At 39.2% G+C, this 19,028-nt stretch overlaps 2 protein-coding genes across 7 annotated transcripts in view; one reads left to right on the top strand and one right to left on the bottom strand.

Annotated features, from left to right (window-relative positions):
* Positions 1-560: 560 nt before the first annotated feature.
* LOC146471775 (uncharacterized) overlaps positions 561-19,028 on the bottom strand; it is a 36,777-nt gene continuing 18,309 nt past the window's right edge. For 3 of the 5 annotated variants that reach the window (XM_085120322.1, XM_085120320.1, XM_085120321.1), the window contains exon 2: positions 561-5,791. In XM_085120322.1, the coding sequence (XP_084976448.1) occupies positions 2,559-5,681 (3,123 nt within the window). In that variant the 5' untranslated portion in view covers positions 5,682-5,791 and the 3' untranslated portion in view covers positions 561-2,558. Of the gene's footprint in view, positions 5,792-7,884; positions 8,544-14,362; positions 14,468-19,028 lie in introns of those variants that run through there. The other 2 variants (XM_085120319.1, XR_014866704.1) reach the window with 2 other exon arrangements.
* LOC146471779 (uncharacterized) lies at positions 9,633-14,370 on the top strand. 2 transcript variants are annotated; one of them, XM_085120334.1, is made up of 2 exons: positions 9,633-9,733; positions 12,578-14,370. In XM_085120334.1, the coding sequence occupies exon 2, from the start codon at positions 12,616-12,618 to the stop codon at positions 13,570-13,572; it is 957 nt and encodes a 318-aa protein (XP_084976460.1). In that variant the 5' UTR covers positions 9,633-9,733; positions 12,578-12,615; the 3' UTR covers positions 13,573-14,370. The 2 variants fall into 2 exon arrangements, with proteins under 2 accessions (XP_084976460.1, XP_084976459.1); XM_085120333.1 differs by lacking the exon at positions 9,633-9,733 and adding an exon at positions 10,938-11,076 and having other exon boundaries at positions 12,578-14,368.

Genomic DNA, 19,028 nt, shown 5'->3' with positions numbered 1-19,028 from the left:
TCTGGGAGTGGTATAATCGCTGGTAATGCACATTGACATGCAACTGGGAGGCTTGTGCGTTGTTTCTGTAATGTGAGGACGAAAAAGGCTCAAGAAAATTGAAGCCAAGATCTTGGACACTGAAACTAAAAAGATTAAGACACGATTGGTTTTGCATTCGCGCTATCGTGTGACATCATTGTTCAGGGGGAGGGGGAAGGGAGGGAGGGGGGCTCATTTCTCTGTTTATTTGTCCCAATTGCAGCTTGGTAGGTTCACAAACAATGGGTATCGCGAGACATTGACATGTTGACTCACAAGGAAGTCAAGTAACGACACAATCACATTAACACGTTAACACAAGAAATTGAAAGCCCCGCGGAAATAACATACCGTCGAATAAACAGCTACTAATGAAATCGAACCACTCAACGTTTTGCCTGGATCTCCCACGGCACTTCCCCTTCCCCCTCCCCCTGCGGCCTAAAGGGAGGAACATGCATGTCACAATGAACAACTTTGGTGTTAGAACTTTTGTCGCGCCAAATTCTTTGTCCCATAAAATGAAAAGTTAAATGATGTCAAAAAAATACTACAAATTGTAGTGATAAAGATTATTTTTATTTTTTGAGAAACATGTCACTAAATAAATTCGATCAGGCGTTAGGACGTCCATAACTCAAAAAGGCTCGCGACCATTAAGGTTTTAACAAGGAAACATGGTTATTAATTAGTGCAACAACTTTGTGAAAAATTATTTTGCGGACAAACCGTCCTTGTTGTTAGTATCTTAGTGTGGCATTAAATAGGGCATCTTTACCTTGCGTTAGTTTATATTACAAAAATGAACGATTGCAAATTATTTCATTCTTACTATCTAACCTGACAAAACAATAACAACAATTTTATTATATATGTATACACTTTTACAATATTATTTATCCACTATTAGCGGGGCTATTGGAGGTGCGTAACCGTTACGGTAACTGGCATTAATACAGTGCTCGAAAAAATGAAAAAAATGAAAAGCAAAACAAGAAAAACATTAGTATAAAGCATTAGTAGTAAGTTAACAAATAATTGAAATTAGCGATAGAAAATTTCTTATGAACGATATTATAGTTTGTATGGAAATATGAGGAAGAAATAAACAAAAAATACAGAAACGATCGAGCAGAACTTAAACGAGAGCGGCCATCTTGATCAACTTATCGCTGACCAAAATTGATGAGTAAAGAGATATCCCGTATGTTCTTTCCTTCCCGCGTCTTTTGCATAGTGAAGCCGAAAAGAAACTTGTTTTGTTGGTGAGTTTTGATATCTTAATGCAAATCGATGATTAATTTTGATTACTTTTTAATAATGATTAATTTTGAGGAACTTCTAATACTGTAACAGAAGATTTTAGTAATCATTTTAAGATAAAGATTAGCGATAGAAGAATACGACGACGACTCAATCTACATTTACACAACTCACAAATTGTATATATATCTCGTTCAAACCCTGGATATTTCCATTTGATAATGACGACATGGAGTCGTTGAAGCGCCATGTTCTTCTATCGCTAATCTGTATTTCAAAATTATTAAAGTATCAACAGAGTGTTTTGAAGAGTTACTCAACCATGAATGGCTTTTTTGAGCTTCTAAATCCACGCTTAATTTTACAATTCAGTTTCCCATTTTACGATTTCTTTTGATATGTGGACTTTTCTTCCTGTACAAAATTTGGTTCCTTCTTGAGCTACATTTTTTTGTCTTTATGATGGCAAAATAAACCTTTGACGCAAACAGCTTTCTTTACGTTTTACCCCAGGAGAGAAAAAGTTGGGCCAAAGTTAGAGCCAACCTTTATCCGCCCTGTTTAAACCCCAAAATGTCTAAAACAATGGCTTGGGAGTACAAGCCAGCGGCATACTTCGAGTTAGCATGCGCCTTATCAAAACCTTGAACTATACATGCGGCTACTACAGATTGAGAAAAAGTCTAAAGCACCTATCACTACATTTAGAAATAATAAAACCATTTGAAAACAAATGACAAATTACACAACCCCGTGCTTTGGCCAGTACCTCACACATGCGCACAGGCATATCAACGGAACAATGGCAGCCATGGACGGCTGTGCGCATGCGTTAGGTACTGGCCATATCGCGGAGCTGTGAAGTACGACCATTGCTTTCAGATGGTTTATTTACACTACATTTTTATATTTGAAATATTATTCTATTGAAAGCTAAATGCTAATTCTGCCGCTTCACGGCATGGCAGTAAAAATTTCAAAGTTTTCGGATAAAACCTGTTAAATTTGCACACGAACACTGATGTTTGCATCCACTTGGCCAGCCTTGTTATTTACAACCGCAAAGGGCTTCGTCCAATCAAGCTTAACAGTATTGATGACTTGTAGGTTAGACGTTGCATGGTATATTCAAGTTCCGCTTGAGCTTTTAACACCAGCTACTTCATGAAAACACACGATTTTTGCCAACTGCGTAGATTCATTTGGAACAAGCGAGAATGGCTTCACAATATTGATCTAGAAACTGACTTTTCATGCACTTTCCTTCATGTCCCCTAGGTGACAGGATTGTCACTTTTTTGAAATCCAGAAAACCACTTCGACATATTGCCGTCTGGCTCCAATATGCTAGAGACACCGGTCTTGATCAGTCCAACGAACGAACTTTTTTTGTCTGGTTCTTGTCCTTGTTGTTGCTGCTGTTGTTGTTGACGTTGTTTTTGCTTTTGCTGTTGTTGTTTATACACTTCTTCATCACTGTCGCCAAGAGTATAAACAACAGGAGGCTTTTCTCCTGTCAACAACGATCCTGAAAGAAGCGAGTTTCCCTGGTTGTGTTTACTTTTGCTCTGTGGTTTCATGCCGTTCGGAATGCTTCCTTTATTGTGTCCACGCCTCAGATCGGGCACTGAGTTTGTAAAGGAAGAGAGAAAGTTAGTTTTTTCGTCAGAAGACTGTTTCCAATTTGTCTTCGCATCAAAACCTTCATCATCCCAGAAGTCAAGCGTTGATTGGCTGGAGAAACTGTTAGTTCCCAGTGCCCTGTAAGACGGCTTCCTGAGCGGCGCACGCGTGGGGCCATTGCAGTACTGATGCGGGTTGGTGTAATCTTGGTACTTGCCGTCATTCATTCCAAAACTTGTCAGGCCTAAGCTGTTTCGTTCCTTGCTAACCGGGCTATGATTCCAGATGGGTGTTGGTTTGACGAGACAAGACGTGTCCTCTTCAGCATCGTCAAAATCTGCGTCAAAAATGGACTTTTCATGCTCAGATTTAAGGCTGTGCTCACTTGTTGCATCAAACAATGAGTCTGGATACTCATCGAAGTCATGCTCTCTGGATAACTGTCTCCTGAGAACCCCGCCCACAAAAGCGGGACTGTGGCGGTAGCTCTCGTGGTGTTTCAGCGGTGTCTGTTGGTACTCCGAGGTTGAGGTTCGTGGGAAGGCTTGAAAATTGTACTGTGCAAGTTCATATTCGGATGTGTCGCTATGGCGACCACTGACGTGACGAGAAAACCCGTATCCAGAGCTCCTGTCTCTCCTGAAATCGTAGTTCCGTTGCGCATCATCGTAACCTTGTCGCGCATGATTGTGATATTGTCGTGCATCATCGTAACCACGTAGTGAACCATCGTAACCTCCTCTTGAATTATCGTAACCGTTTCGTGCAAAGCCATATTCGGAAGTGTCGCTATGGCGACGATTGACATGACGAGAAAACTCGTGTACAGAGCTCCTGTCTCTCCTGAAATCGTAGTTTCGTTCTGCATCATCGTAACTATGTCGTAAACCATCGTAACCTCCTTTTGATTCATCGTAACCGTTTCGTGCACGATCATAATTTTGTCTTGCACCATCGTAACTTCGTCGTGCATCACCGTAACCATGTCGTTCGGATTCTGTATCATCGTATTGCCGAGGTTTGTATATATACGAATCATTCTCATCGGAGTCGTGGTAGGCAGCTTTCCGCAGATTTGGACCGTTGCCAACACCGTTGCCCAGATCCTTCTTGTGTTCGCCCTGAGCGCTCGGAGATAAATTCAACATGGATTTTCCAAAATCTCGTAGTTTTGTTGACAGGGAGGACACTCCTGGATCACCTGAAGGCATTTCTACAACCACGGAGGTTTCATTTGTTGAAAGGTTGAGCATGGACTTACCAAGTCCCTTCAATTTCGTTGATAAACTCGGCTCAGCGCTTTTGGTTTCAAAAGGTTTTGTTTCTTGTGCTGTAGCCGCTTCTCCTTGTATGTTTAACAGCGACTTGACACCTTTCAACTTCGTGGAAATATTTTCGGCAATGTCGGAAAAGTTCATGTCGAGCACCGCATCCATCATGGAAGGTTCCCCATCCTCGCTGTTCTTATAAGTGTAATACGTTGGAATATCAAGTGGCGTTTGCTCTGCATCGTTGTCATCATCCCACATTGCGCGAACGTCGAAATTCGCCCTCTCCTCAGCAGAAGCAAACTTGAACGGGTTTTTCTTCGTTGCGGTCGCGTTCCCTCCTTGCTTCGGCCTGTTGGGAGTTGTGTTGGGCACAGTCAAAGGTCGACTTGCAGGACTGCCATTCGGGATGTTTGACTTCCCACCATGGGCGTTCTCGTGATCTCCGATACTGCCTTTTGAGTTATTGGCTACTGGCACCATGGAGGGATATCCGTTGTTGAAGTGAACATTACGCGATGTTAAATCCGTTCCATCGCCGTTCATTGGCCGGAGGGTTCGAAACCTTCTCGGCTCTTCCACTACTCGGCGCTTTTTTCTGCGTCTATTCACAAAACAGGATATAGAAACTGGAATTCCTACGACACCCAGAATCATTGCGACAGGAATTAAATGCTTCCACCAGCCCCATTCAAAAGGCCTTTCTGGACCAAACATGTTTGGATCGCACGAGCCGAAAAACTTGAATTGTGCGCTCTTGACTGGAAACATTTTTGTGAGTGCTTTTTGAAACTGTGGCTTGATGTTCGAGTTTTCGTCCACCAACTTCGATTTGAGTTTGCTGTATGTAGTTTCAAGGCAAGGGGAATAAGGAATATTCACAAATGCGACTGTCAGCCGTCGGGGGCTAAAAGTTTTGATCCAGATAGAAGATGGTTTCTCGTTGAAGCAGTAACGCGCTAACTTACCGACAAAATCAGTTCGCATGTTTACGCTGGTCATGAATTCAGTATAAGGAAACTTTGTTCCTGTTGTTAAGCTCACTTCGTGGCTGGTCTCAAAGGGAACCTTTGCTTTCACCCATAGCTGGAATGTACTCTTAAGCAACAACGCGTTCGTGCTGTTGGTGACACTGATTTTGTAGAAGGATATTCCAGCGTTTCCGGGTAAAGGGAAGCCATACACCTCGCGCTTTTTACTATTAAACTGGACCCAGTCTTTGGGCCCAACAACCCCGTTGTGGAAAGTTTTCATCTCAACCTTAAACTTTGTTATATCGCCGTGTAAAAAGCCACTTAAGTCTCCAGTTACAGGAATTCGAAACGGTTGACCAACAATTGCCTCCCCCTTCAACAAGGAAGGTTTCAGTCTTAGTGTAGTCAGTGGAAGCCGCGTGGGACCAGTAACTCCGCTAGTTGATCTGTTAACTGACGTCGATGGGCTCTCGGTAGAGTTTATTGACACCAGCGAGAAGAAAACCTTGAGGACCGCTAGTGCTTTTGACATTGGAGAAGAAACTTCTCTTCTTCATGGGAGCTAATTTTTTTGTTCAACTGAGAAGCTCTGCCGCGTACTTCTGGTCACGAATCTTGACACACAGTGATAAGCGATAACACCTAAGAAGAAAGAGCCGTTAGACGTTCGCACTTACGTAGCTCAATCAAAAACATTTCTAAGCACGTAACAAAAGAAAAACCCTCCTTCGCAAGCGTCTCTCTGATTCTTAAAAAGTAAGACGCGGGGGTTTGAAAGAAAGGAGTAAGCAACCCTTCGCTCGGACTGAGAACGAGTCAGCCGAGAAATTACGTGGACGCATGTGCAGATTGTTGGGCAGCAAAAAAGCTTCAAGTTGGTTTGGATAAAAAGAACGAAAACAAAACTTAATATACCAAAAAGCAAAAGGCACTGCGAAACAAGGTGTCGATGTGTTTATTTTGTTCCAGATTTTTCTTCGTAAACCAAGCGTTGACACCGCTAAAATCTGTTTCGCTTCGCAGTAAGAAAAACGCTGAGTGATTTTTATTGTAATCGGAGAAAAGTATGCGTGTTAAATGTTATTATTATACTCATAATTTCGCACTGAAAACATGGTATCTATAAAACCTCTGTTTGTAAACCGTGCTTATGAACCATTATAAGAATTTTTTTATTTTTTCTGTAAAGGAAAACTTTAAATAAACACGATGGAAATTCTAATAATGCGAAAGCTTAATTGGTTCTTATATTGTAACCGCAAAACTGTGATTTGCTTTGACGTCTTTGTGGGTTTTTCAAAGCTTCAAACGACTCCATGCTACTTTGTGGGCTCAAAACAAGCCTTCAGTTAATAAATACAACAAAAGCGAATTTGTATGTAGGCCTTTGTTTTTACATAAATCTTCTGTCGAATACGATTTATTTACGTTGATTGATCGTTACACACACAGATTAAAAGCGTTCTATTAATCTGGGTTAATCTATCGCCCACGAGTTTTCGCGCTGAAAAAATTGTGTAGAAAAAACTGAAAGTTTCGTTCGCTATTCATTAATTGTTAGGGTTTTTCTCTTCAAAATTGTCTAGTTGTTGCTCCTTGTAGCGGAATTTCTCCAAGAGAAATTATTGACGTCATTAGAAATTTGTTTATGTTCGGAGGTAACAAATTCACCCTGCAGAAACCAATCGAAGAGTCCTTGTTGAAAGTTCTGGGAAAGTAACAAATAGGCGTTGAACACAAATTCAACAAAACATGTCGAAGCCAGCTTTCTTTTCTACTAGAAAAATCTAGACTGTGCATGTTGATAAACTTGTAACAATAAGAGTTGTCGCGGTTGAAACGAAGCCTTTATCTACAATAAAATGTTGCCCCTGTTTTTGTGTTTTATTCCGCAATCTTTTGAATTAATTCGATGAGGTCTTCCGCTTAACACAAAGTACTTTAACTTCTGTGGCAAAGCTTTCATGAAACATCTACTTTTCTTTAGCATTGCGCCGTAGAACAGAGCAAAAGCAATTATTTCGTTTCAATTTTAACTCTATATACTCACAAGAATTAAGTACAAAACACACCCACTGTTTTTGCACGGCTAACGTTACATAACTATTTTTATAATGAATATATTTCTTATGTTAAGGGTCAAAATTTGCAATAGAAAAAGCTAGTATTTTGAAATCGCTTCAAGTTTCCAAAAATTGAAAATTATAATGACGAACATTTAACGCATATGAATATTATTTTTTAAGTTTTGTCCTGTGTTGTTTTCCTGCAATCAAAACCAGGTGTTTATTTTTATATTCACTAAATAAGGTAACGTTAAATTTGAATGTAATTTTCTATTTGCATGGTATTTTTTAAAACGAAGACAATATGCCCTGCTTAAAGAAGTTTACAAAATGAAAGGTTTTCCACAAACTTTAAAATTCCAGATAACAGTGCACTTATATACTTTAGGAACTGATACTAAGATTGAAGACCGCATTATACGCAAATCGACGCTTTCTTTCTTAAACTAATGTATTTAAAACATAGCTCGAAATTCTCCTTTCAGAGTTCGAAGATTGCGTCTGAAATAAAAAAATTGTCCTTTGGAAAAACAATATTGTTTAAGATAATGTTTCCGTAAGTGGAAAACTCTTGCAAAATTCCCAAAGAAGAGAAGAAATAAAATTCTTCCCAATAATAGCACCTGCCTCTCTCATTACTAATGTGCAAACCTGCAAAGGAATTTTTACCTGTGTAAATGCTGTGTGCGGGAAGAGTTTTGTTGTCCTAAAAGTTCTGCAGCCATCAAAACCATTCTCAGTCTTAGAAACCACTGGTACGGAAAGATGATCGCTCGAAGCATCATTAAGGAGCCATTTTCTTACATTAGTTGCGCGGTAGGATTCCTTCGCAAGGAAAAGTTTTCAATAATTCATTTCGTGAACAAAACTTAATTACGCCTCGTCTATACATATGTCTATAATTGTTACCCGTTGTAACAAAAATATTAAAATTTAATCGCATGCAATTGATCGCCTCCCTTTGAGCGCATGCACTATGCTCAGCATGGTAGTAACGAGGAGGTTTACAGCCATCGACGCGCATTGAGAAATAAGCAAGGATAAAAAAGATTTCAAAGACGGTTCCGTTTTAAAGGCTGAAACTAAGTCAGGGGAAGGAAAAAAGGCAAAAATGAGCCCGAATTCAAACTCGGGGTTTAATTATACTTTTCTGGAATTTGTTTTCAAGAATTATCTTTCTTTAATCTCTCCGAAATGGTCACGCTATGACAGGGGAGTAGGTTGTACCTTGTGGGGTGACGCAGCGTAAAGACTACAAGCGGTTGCAAAAAGGTTGAGGCACTCTCAGCAGTTTTCCTATTTCCTGCAAATAACGCACTCTAAAAGGCCAATAAACGATGTAATACACTTCAAGCCTCCCCATCCCCGTTTCAAAGTTGACGCTTGCTCGGTTGAATGACATTGCGAATTTCGTCCAACATAGAAGTGGGGGGGGGGGGGGGGGGGAATACCAGTAATACAATGGCGAGTGTCTAACAAGTACCCAATGATAGTGTCTCAGATATTTTTGCAATTGCTTGTAGTAGGTCGTTTCAATATACGCCACAGCACTACCCCTCACCCACAAACCCCCCTAAAAAAGTTCTTTGAGAGTAGCCCTTTACTCTAGTACTGAGTGTATTCCATTCATTCTCCCAAAAGAACATAAACATTGTCCATTCCATGTACTCCTGTTGCAGAATAGCTCCAATGAATGGACCCATGAGTTTAGTGGTCAAAACTACTATATCCGAACAGGACCCACCAAACCACAAAATAGATGGTGGCCTCTGCCTGCATCTCCCTTTCTCAATCTCAAAAGATGGTGTCTTTAATGCATAGCCACCCCTCTATCCAGCAGTAAAAAATGACAATGAGATTGACAAACCCCACTTTTCTTGTTTATCTACCAATATACTGACTCTTGCTAGCTGAATATTTCTATGTCAACTCAAATTTCAAAGCCAATAACATTTTGCAAGAGAGGATCCTCTCTTGCATTTGTCAATAACGTTCATGAGGTAGGTGGTGTCTTCAATATCCCCCTACCCCAAACAAGATGGGTACTCTTCGAACAAACTTGTTATGACCAGTTCCCTAATGGGGAATGGTTCATGTTAGCTTTGTTTTTCAGCTTCTTTCAGTTTACATAAAACATGCTCATGGCTTAAAGCAGTTGACAGCGCTCTTTTCCTAAAGAAAGAGGTTTTTTGTTAGCGACTCTTCTGATATTTTATTCCTTCTACTCCTCATCCAGTATCCACACGGGAGCATTATTCTGTCGGCAGCAATCTCTTTCCCAGGGTTTTTACAGTCGTTTTCCGCCCCTCCCAATTTACAAGGGAAAAGAACTGGTAACGAGGTTGTGCCAGCAGGTGCACGCATTGGGTAAACTAACAACATAACGCCACCCGTTGTCTTGACAACATAACCAATATATTTTATCCCACCGTTCGTTTGTCGTTTCACCGCCAGGATCAAGAAGAAATAATAGCTATATGATTTTTGCAGCAGATACAGTTGCAGTTTAAATATCAAGGTGAGAAAGATTTTAAGGCTTATTTTACTACCAGACAACTATACGATACGACAAATTATCTTTATTCTTGACTCGAGTATTTTGTATCTCGGTTTAATACCTGTCATTTTTTTTTTTCTGGAAAAAATAATTTATTGGAGTAAAAATTTGTATAAGAAGACTTGTTGAAAAACATACTGGAAAACGTAAAAATATTTCTTTTAGTTACATTTCAAACTTATAGTTTTTGGTTTTCAGATTACTTACCTTTTCACAATTGAAAATACGATAGTTATGTGTTAATAAAGCGAATATTTTCATTGATGTTTTAAAGCGTAGACAAGAGCTTAAACTGCTTTGATAATATTCAACTGTAAAACCATTTGGGTAAAATAAATTCTGTCTTTACGCCTGTACATATCTATCTATATAATTCTAATTGAATCCTTTGTTTTTGTACTGAAAAACTAAACCAAGCCACGATTTAACAGGAAAGCGAGTTATCATGTTCGGTACAGTCTTGATTCCATGCATCTTCAGGTACTAATATAAAAGTGATCAAAATTGGTAAAATTTTACCCTAAATCATCGAAATTTGGAAGAAGCGTTTAAATGAATTGCCGCACAAGAAAACGAAAAATTGACTTCTGTTTGGTGTAATGCTTAAAATTGATAACGTTCTCCGGCAGAAAGAAAATTATTTGACATTTTAAAAATTCTGTCAGTTCTCTCGTTTCTTTGTGTGTAATTAAGTTGTTAGAATTTTAATGAGGTTTTGTTACAGGGGAAGGTTACAAAATTACTTTTCCCTAAATTTCATTTCAGCGGCAGTTTAATTTATCGAAATTTAGCTGCCTGGTTCTTGATGTGTTGTAAAGTCATATCCTGTACAGTATAGCAATAACTTCCTATTCACTAAATCTTTTTGCATTTTTCCTGCTCTTTTCGAGCTAACGGGTATCTTAAGTCAATCATTCAGTTGTCCACTGAAACGCTTTATTTGTTCTAAAAGTAGCCAACATTTTTAAGGCCTTAAAAAGTTATATTCTTCCTCTGTTTGTGGATCCAAAGAATAAAATTAATTAAGACCGTTCTAAATCCAGCGTGTTAATCTAACCTTAGTTTACATTACGTTGCCTTAAGCTCCTTTCTCTCTAATCCTTCATTGTCACACAACTTTTGTTTCGAAGACAAAGGCTTAAATCGAACCTCAAATTATTTCAGTCGAATTGCCGCCATCACTTAAAACACAGCTCGCAGACTTTTCCGTTTGCCGCACCAATATTTGGACTCCAAGCTACCTCCGTGTGTGTTATTTTGATGTCTATCCCTGGCTAGAAGGGCATAAATTTTACCGTCAGAAAGTAAGTACAAAATTGTTGCTCTTCTGTTTCAAAGACCCTAATTAAGAAAATCGTTGTTATCTGGCCAGAACGTAAACAAACGCGAAGAAGCTGAGAAGAACTGAAGTGCAAGAAAACGTATCGAAACATGAGCTATGATTTTCTTCAGTGTCAACTGAAATTCTCTAGGAATTTGGTTTAAAATCTCTTCGTGCATTTGACTCTTCGAAGAAAGATGAATCCTCCGAGACATTCATATCGACATTAAGAAGGAATTTGCAGTTAGGCCATGAATCACCAAGAATCATGATACATGGCATCGCGAAATCTATGGGTTCTACTTTGAGTCGAGTTTGAGTTGAGTTCTAATGAAATTGTGATGTATGCAGTGCAGGATTCTATCTGAAAGCTAACCGTTGTACCTGAATACAAAATTTTAACACAGATCTACTCGGTAAATAGTAAAACCAGTGTTATTCATCTCAGAACCGGAATCATAACTCAAGCGAATCCGGCAAATTAAATTCGAACTCATAAATTCTCCAAGTTTAGTTTTGATTCGCATACTGTTCACATTTTAAAGATGAAATCGGCGACAATATATGCTTATAATTCACTATACAGATAACTGAGTGCATCCATTCTACATGTGGAGTGTCTATTAAATTACTTTTATAGAAGAGTCACCAGAACACTTTGAATTTTCTTCCTTGATGTACCAAGATAAACGACTGCATGACCCGCGGGTGCAAGGACAATAGTACTAAGTTTACAGTTTATGCGCTCGTGTCTTTTTGTATTTTGTAATCGAAAACCTTAGTGGTTATGGGTGCAATCGTTATTAAATTTTTCCACTTTGCAAACAAAATCACTGAATTAGCAGGCTTCAATCAACTGGAGCTCAAAGTCATTTCAATTGCCGCCGTGAATGATGTGTGAAGTGCACATATCTGCCCATTTCGAAGCAATTCGCACCTCATTCGTAACTCGGAAATGATGACAATAGGACTCGTCGGCTCAAGAAGAGAGTTTGATCACCGAAGGGTTTTTGCTAGCAGTAATTAACTGAGTTTTGCTGAAGACACAACTGCACAATTGGCACGGAACTGAGATTTGAAAAAAAAAGGTAATTTCCTTTCGAAACAACGGATAAGGTTATCAACAAAAGCGCGAAGAATTTTATCTTCTTCAAGATTTCTATATGACATGTCTCTTTTAAAACAAAACGCCGGTTTGGATTGTTAAGGTTGCGCTGATTATAAACAAAAACGAAGGTAATGTTTATCTTTCTTTACGACAAAGTGCCTGATAAGTTTGACGCATAGGAAATGTGAAACTTTGCTGTTGATATGAATGGTTGGTTGAAATTCTGGTGGCCGCTTACGCAGCAGTTGATATAATTTGGTGATTACCTGTGTAGAATTCACTGATTATTCAGTTCATGTTTTCGTGTCAGTACTCATTTTATTTCTTAGTCTGTCATCCTCAATTTTCTTATTAAATTTTATCAACCACATTGTAGGCTGAACCAGGAACGTTACTAGCAACCTTGGTTACGATATGTCAAGACACAAAACTCATCTGAGGGAGGTAATTGACTCAAACCACCGAAAACTGAACAAAATCTCCCGCTTTGCACCACCAAAGACAAACACTTTAAAACATCTACAAAATGAATTCAGGAAGACTATCCCACGTCCACGTTACGCGTTCGTTACCTTGGTGATGTGTGGAGATGACTACGTTAAGGGAGCATTGATCCTTGCCTGGTCCCTAAGACAACAGAAAACCCAACACGAGCTCGTTGTCATGGTAACACCTGACGTCACCGTTCCAGCCTTGAGATTACTGCGCAAGCTCTATGACCGCGTGATAAAAGTGCAGTACATTAAAATGAAGGTGAAAAGCGCGCTTAGAGGAAAAAAATACCGGAGTGAAGATACGTGGATACAGTACAGCTTGACGAAAGCTCGCATGCTAAACCTCACGGAATATGACAAAATTGTCTGGCTAGACGCAGATTCGCTCGTTTTAAGCAACATCGATGAGCTCTTTGTTCTTCAAGCTCCCGCTGGCATCTGTTCAAGTATCAGAAATCATGATTACTGGCATGGTTTGAAAATCCCTGAGTTGGAAATCGAAAACGCCGTGGAAAACAATTACGGAGTTCACGGGTGTGTGATGGTGTTGACGCCTAACCTAGATCATTATTTATTGGCCAGCTCGCTGCCTAAGATAGGAACTACGGGAAATTTTGTTGGCCCAGATGAGTATTTCTTTACGCAGTTGTACAAAACCGATTGGCACCATGTTCACATTAGGTATGGCTGCAACAAATGGTTTTGCGAAATGAGAGGAATTAAACCGCAAGTGATTCACTTCTGCGGAGATAAGCCGTGGGAAGACGAAGGGGACTGGGAAGGAACAAGGGAGTGGAGAAATGCAGCGGAGGAAATGGTTCGAGTCTGTCCTAAGATGTCGGGATTTCTCGGGGCACGAAGTCGACCGAATTCTTAACGAAGCCCAATCGCCCGAGGACTGACATTATCGAATCACTGCAAAATTTTGTCGAGACACGGGGAAAGGAACCTTTTCCCAGTGATTCTGGGAAGAAATAATATTACCGCTTGAACATTGTTTCAGTTGACCTATGCGTAACTGAATTAAACATCTACACTTGTCAGTCTGCTACTGAGACTAATACTAATGCACGATCTAGGTGCCTGTTGAGGCATCTCTGCGGTTTAAACGAAAAAACTCGCATATTTATCAAACTGGGGAAGGCTTGCCATTTCGCTTCACGGTTTCCGTAAGATCAGAAAATTCCCTCAGTGAACCTCGTCCGATTGCAGCATTTAATGTGGAATTTATGCTCTCAGCTCATTCTTTAGCAAAGGAAAAAGTTCCGTCTTTCCAAATCTTTCTCCTGTTCAATCATATTTTTTTTCGGGCTTCTTGCAGATGTCTATGCCCAAAGAATGCACACTTGTTTTGGTTGTTTCACTGCGATACTCCTGTCATGCTTTTTACTCTTGCTGATATAGTCTTCAAATTGTTCTCATCGCAAATTTGGAGACGCGATTCCCTTCGTTAATTTGCTAAAAATATCCCGCATGAGAAAGAAGACCGTGAGTTCTGCTTGATTAATTACTGGTGAATAGACCCTTCCAAAGTTTTTAAACTTTTAACATGGACTAGTCAGCGAAAATCCATCGACACCGTTGAAAAGAACGCCTTCAAATCAATACGTTTGCCAAGTTTGAGAATAATATATTGAAAACTAACGAGGATATGCATCCGCAAAGAAGCGAGATTTTACAGACCTTTGTATGGTGGTGGTGGTGGTGGTGGTGGGGAGGGAGGGGGCAAGTTTGTGTCCCCCATTATACAAACATCTGTAACATTTCGCGACCTTTGCAGCGATCGCTCCCTTCTGACATATCATTTTCATAGCGTCGATGGATCGGATATTCGCTGACTGGTCTTTATAAAAAGTTGAAAATAGCTTGTAAGGGCGCCTATTTTGCGCCCGCTTTCATAACAAGGTAATATTTCATGATATTTTGAAATACATGTATTTTGCTTCTCAGAAAAGGATTAACTATTTATCCCCTCTAACGTATAAGGAAAAATCCTGACAACTTCGTACCAGCATAGTAGTTTCGCTGACCTGACCCAAAACCCGAGCTAATAAAGGCAAAAATTAAAAGCAAGTATTAAAAACCAAAATGTGAGTGAAATGTTTGCAGGATAGAGTGATTTTACTTAACCCGTGAAATAGTTAGTAGGATACTACGCACTATTATGCACTAATTCCATTGTCTTCTTTTGTTTACTTGTAGCTATTTGGTACTAGTTGTTATTCTCTGTTTCACGGGTCAAGTAAAATCACTCTATTATCAGACGCTGTCTCTCTTCGGTTTCCCATTTATTAATCTTCTTTGGCTTGGCTCCGGGCCGGAAGACGTTGAAATAGATCTAGATTTAAAAGACCTTTAAGTCCAAAATCTTAAATGATAATTCGGGTTTTGTTTCCCTGGAAACGGGTGTTTGAGGTCCTGAGAGCAGTTTTACTCACGAACCTTCACGCATCCGATTGCAAATTTTGGGAACGAGTGTCTGATAAAAGATTCGTCTAAGCAGCGGGGACAGTTGTATTGTAAATTATTTCTTGTATAAATGTATTTTAACCCTTTTCTGGTAAGAAAAACTCACGTACCTCAAAACATCCTGAAATATTGTCTTGGCTTGAAAGTACAAAATATACCATTGAAGCAAAAACTCACGCCCGGTCTACATTCCCCCACCCCCGCCCCCCTCCTCCGCGCCTCCGGGAATTTACTTGGGTACAACGTGAAAAAAAGTGCAGTATAGCAACTACTGGATTGTCACGTATAGAAAGGGTGGATTTGCAATAAATATCGGTCTATAGTTTTGGCTGTATTTCTGCATTTATGAAAGCAGCAGGGGGTGTGCGTGTGTTTGAAAACTTTACGAAAGTCAAGTTGGTTTAGTCTGATTTTTGTGTGCATTGCGCAGCTAAGCTACGTGGTTTCTGAATAACCATATTTTATAATCATTACAGGTGATGTTTGAGTTTCCTTGTTGTTAACATGATATGATATCTTTATTCTCCACGTTTCAGCGCTTTTTTCCCAGAAATCATAACTAAACATACTAAGCTGTAGCTTGCGCAACAAATGCGTAGTAACCGATTTGGAAAAAACTCAAGCCTGCTGTGGTTGAAGGGATTAGTTTACATGTAACGAGCCTCTCTCGCTTGTGTTTTAAGGAGCACGTGCACGCAACGCTTAATGTACGTGGATATCTGTTCGAATGGTACTTAAGCCCCTAAAAAATTCGGATTTAATTATATAAACAAAAAAATACTGTTTGTCAGCTCAGAATTTAACACTGGTACTGACTAATTCGTTTCCTTTTCGAAGGGCCAAATATGTCGTTGAAAAAGAGGAAAAAGTTGAGCTACAGCTAGCTTTTTCTTAAACCCAACAATATTTTAGTATATATTCCTTCTGCGACATTTTCACTTGTCATGAGTATGTTTACTCTTGACATTTATCCTTCCTTAATTACTGTATAAGTTTTTGAAGCTAGTGAACACATCGAGTCTGAAAGAAGACTTAACGGATCAATACAAAAAGTCACTACACAGTACATTACAATCTGTTCCGAGAAAACACTAAGAATAACAAAAAACTGGTCAAAATATTTCCCTTTTTTCTCCACATCTCTGCTCTACATATTTATGAACGTTTATAATCACCAGTCACTTATTGACCTCAAAACCTCTGTAAAGCTGTAGCGCTATCAATACCTCCCGAAGTACGTGCTGTTATCCTTGTATGTCAGGTTTTTTGTTACCAATCGAAAATCGAAATTATTGTGTTGGCTTGAAAGTACCAAATATACCAGTGAAACAGAACTCGTTCGCGCTCTTCACTTGCAGGATATTTTTAGAAACATAGGAAAGACCCCTCCCCCCAACGCCTCCAGGAATTCACTTGGATACAACGGGAATTTACTTGGGTACAACATCAAAAAATGTGAAGTACATACAGGAACTACTGGATTGTCACGTATGGAACGGTTGTATTTGCAATAAATATCACTATCTATCGGTGTTTTTTTTGGCTCTATAAATTTCTGCATACATGAAAGCTCCATCAATACCTCCCGAAGTACGTGCTGTTACATGTATTCTTGTATGTCAGGTTTATTGTTACCAATCGAAAAAAGACGCTTATGAAACTTTAAACCGACTCTCTGCACTGATGAGTGGCTAACGAATACTTCCTTCAGCGGTCGACTAAACTACAGAACAAGCGCAATGTATTTTCTTAACAATAAGAATTAACTTTTTATAACTTAGGTGCCTCGCACGAGTCCTCGTGTCCCGTTTGCACCTATCCTCTTGGGTCCATAACTTTTTCCATTTTGTCGATTATCTGTGAATTGTGCTGTACTGATCTGTATTTTGCTGCTTGAAATCTCATTTATAGTCAGTATCCAATAGAGTTGTATGAATGAGTGCAGTATATATGAAAGCAATGAGAAAAGGTGTTGATGTCAAGTTTAGTGACAGATATTGCGTAAACAGAGCTGAAACACACAAAAAAACTTCTGTTTAGTAGGAAAACAAGGAAGATGTAGACTTTCGATTCCCGGGTTTCCGCATTGTCGCGTTTAGTTTCATTGCACAAGAAACTTTACTCCAAATTGTCCGTCTCTACCCACGAGTATACTGATAAGTAACCTGCGTGATAGACTAGCATCTCATACTAATTACACATTTACAGCATTTAGGTCTGTAATAGGTGTTAATTCTGGGATCAGGCGTGAAAACGGGTGGTGAAATTTCACGGTACGGTCTGAAAATGGGTAGAAAACAACTCGTTTTTGCGAAATGGATAACCCAGCCGCGCCGGTTGAACATTTATTTATCATTAGTTACTGTAAAGTTTCTGAGTCTATCAAATTAATGAAAAAAGCAGAAGAAATAAGAAGTTGTTGAAATTGTTTAAATAAGTTCACAGATGGCATCGTGTGTCGGTAACATGTTCTGCGACATTTTCACTTGTCATGAGTATGTTTACTCTTGACATTTATTTTTGAAGCTAGTGAACACATTGAGTCTGAAAGAAGACTTAACGGATCAAAACAAAAAGTCACTACACAGTACATTACAATCTGTTCCGAGAAAACACTAAGCATAACGAAAAACTGGTCAAAATATTTCTCTTTTATCTCCACATCTCTGCTCTACATATTTATGAACGTTTATAATCACCAGTCACTTGTTGACCTCAAAACCTCTGTAAAGCTGTAGCGCCATCAATACCTCCCGAAGTATGTGCTGTTATCATTGTATGTCATGTTTTTTTGTTACCAATCGAAAATAGACGCTTGTGAAAGTTTAAACCGACTCTCTGCGTTTAGCCATCGTGGACTTAAAAGTGGGTAGCAATTTAATAACACATTTACAGCATTTAGGTCTGTTATGGGTGTTAATTCAGGGGTCAGGCGAGAAAACGGGTGGTGAAATTTAACGGTATAGTCTGAAAATGGGTAGTAAAAATCAGTAATAAACTGTGTTTGCAAGGGCCACCGCGACAAAATAAAAGTACCGGATCTTGTAGTGAAGGATCTAACCAGCAAAAACATTGTAAAGCAAATAATCTAAAAAAAGAGCAAGGCTGATTTCACGGTCAGGGAAGTATAAAAAAATGGGAAGAAAACGACACGTATTTACGAAAATGGATTCCCGGTTTATTTATCATTAGTTACTGCGAAGTTTGTATCAAATTCTCGCTTTACTCAGTGATTTGGTATGGATAATGGTTACGATAACTGCAAAGCAGTCAGTATTTTATCCAACCGTGAGTAATTTGCAGCAAAAGTGAGGGCCCAGCCTTTGTCGCCATGCCGGCAGGCGAGGCTCACTCGCGTGACGTCACTGGAGCAACGAACTTAGCCTCCAATCGCATGTTGCATGTTGCGTCGTGCTTCTCGAAAGAAAAGAGAGACTATTTCAGTATTATTATTATTATTATTATTATTATTATTATTATTATTATTATTATTATTATTATTATTGTTGTTATAGCAGTCTACGGGTACGAAGACTGTATTATCAATTCTAAAACTGAACACAAAAAGCAACCTTCTGGTTTACTTTCAGGATAATCATTCCATTTTTCTAACTCACATCTTCGTGTTTTTGGTGCTAGCAACACTGTCTCGAGATCAAACTACTGGTAGGCATGGAGCAAACAGAGCTGAAACATAGTCACGTCCGAAGAAACATAATTGGCATTTACAGTTATTAATAACAACTATTGAAAAAGTGGTTGAGCTTCAGAGTAGTGCAATCGCTGAAGGGAACTCAAGAAGAACTGAAACGTGGAAGAAAAGGATTATCATATTACTGATAACAAAGAAACGTTTCTCCCTGT

Source organism: Pavona decussata, unplaced genomic scaffold (assembly GCF_977016875.1).
Source record: "Pavona decussata unplaced genomic scaffold, jaPavDecu1.1 SCAFFOLD_102, whole genome shotgun sequence".
NCBI classification, from domain to species: domain Eukaryota; kingdom Metazoa; phylum Cnidaria; class Anthozoa; order Scleractinia; family Agariciidae; genus Pavona; species Pavona decussata.
Note: the sequence above shows the minus strand (reverse complement) of the source record. Positions and strands in the feature narration are given on the sequence as shown.

Excerpts from the sequence above, each read along its gene's own strand:
- LOC146471779 (XM_085120334.1), top strand. The coding sequence starts at position 12,616 with ATGTCAAGACACAAAACTCATCTGAGGGAGGTAATTGACTCAAACCAC.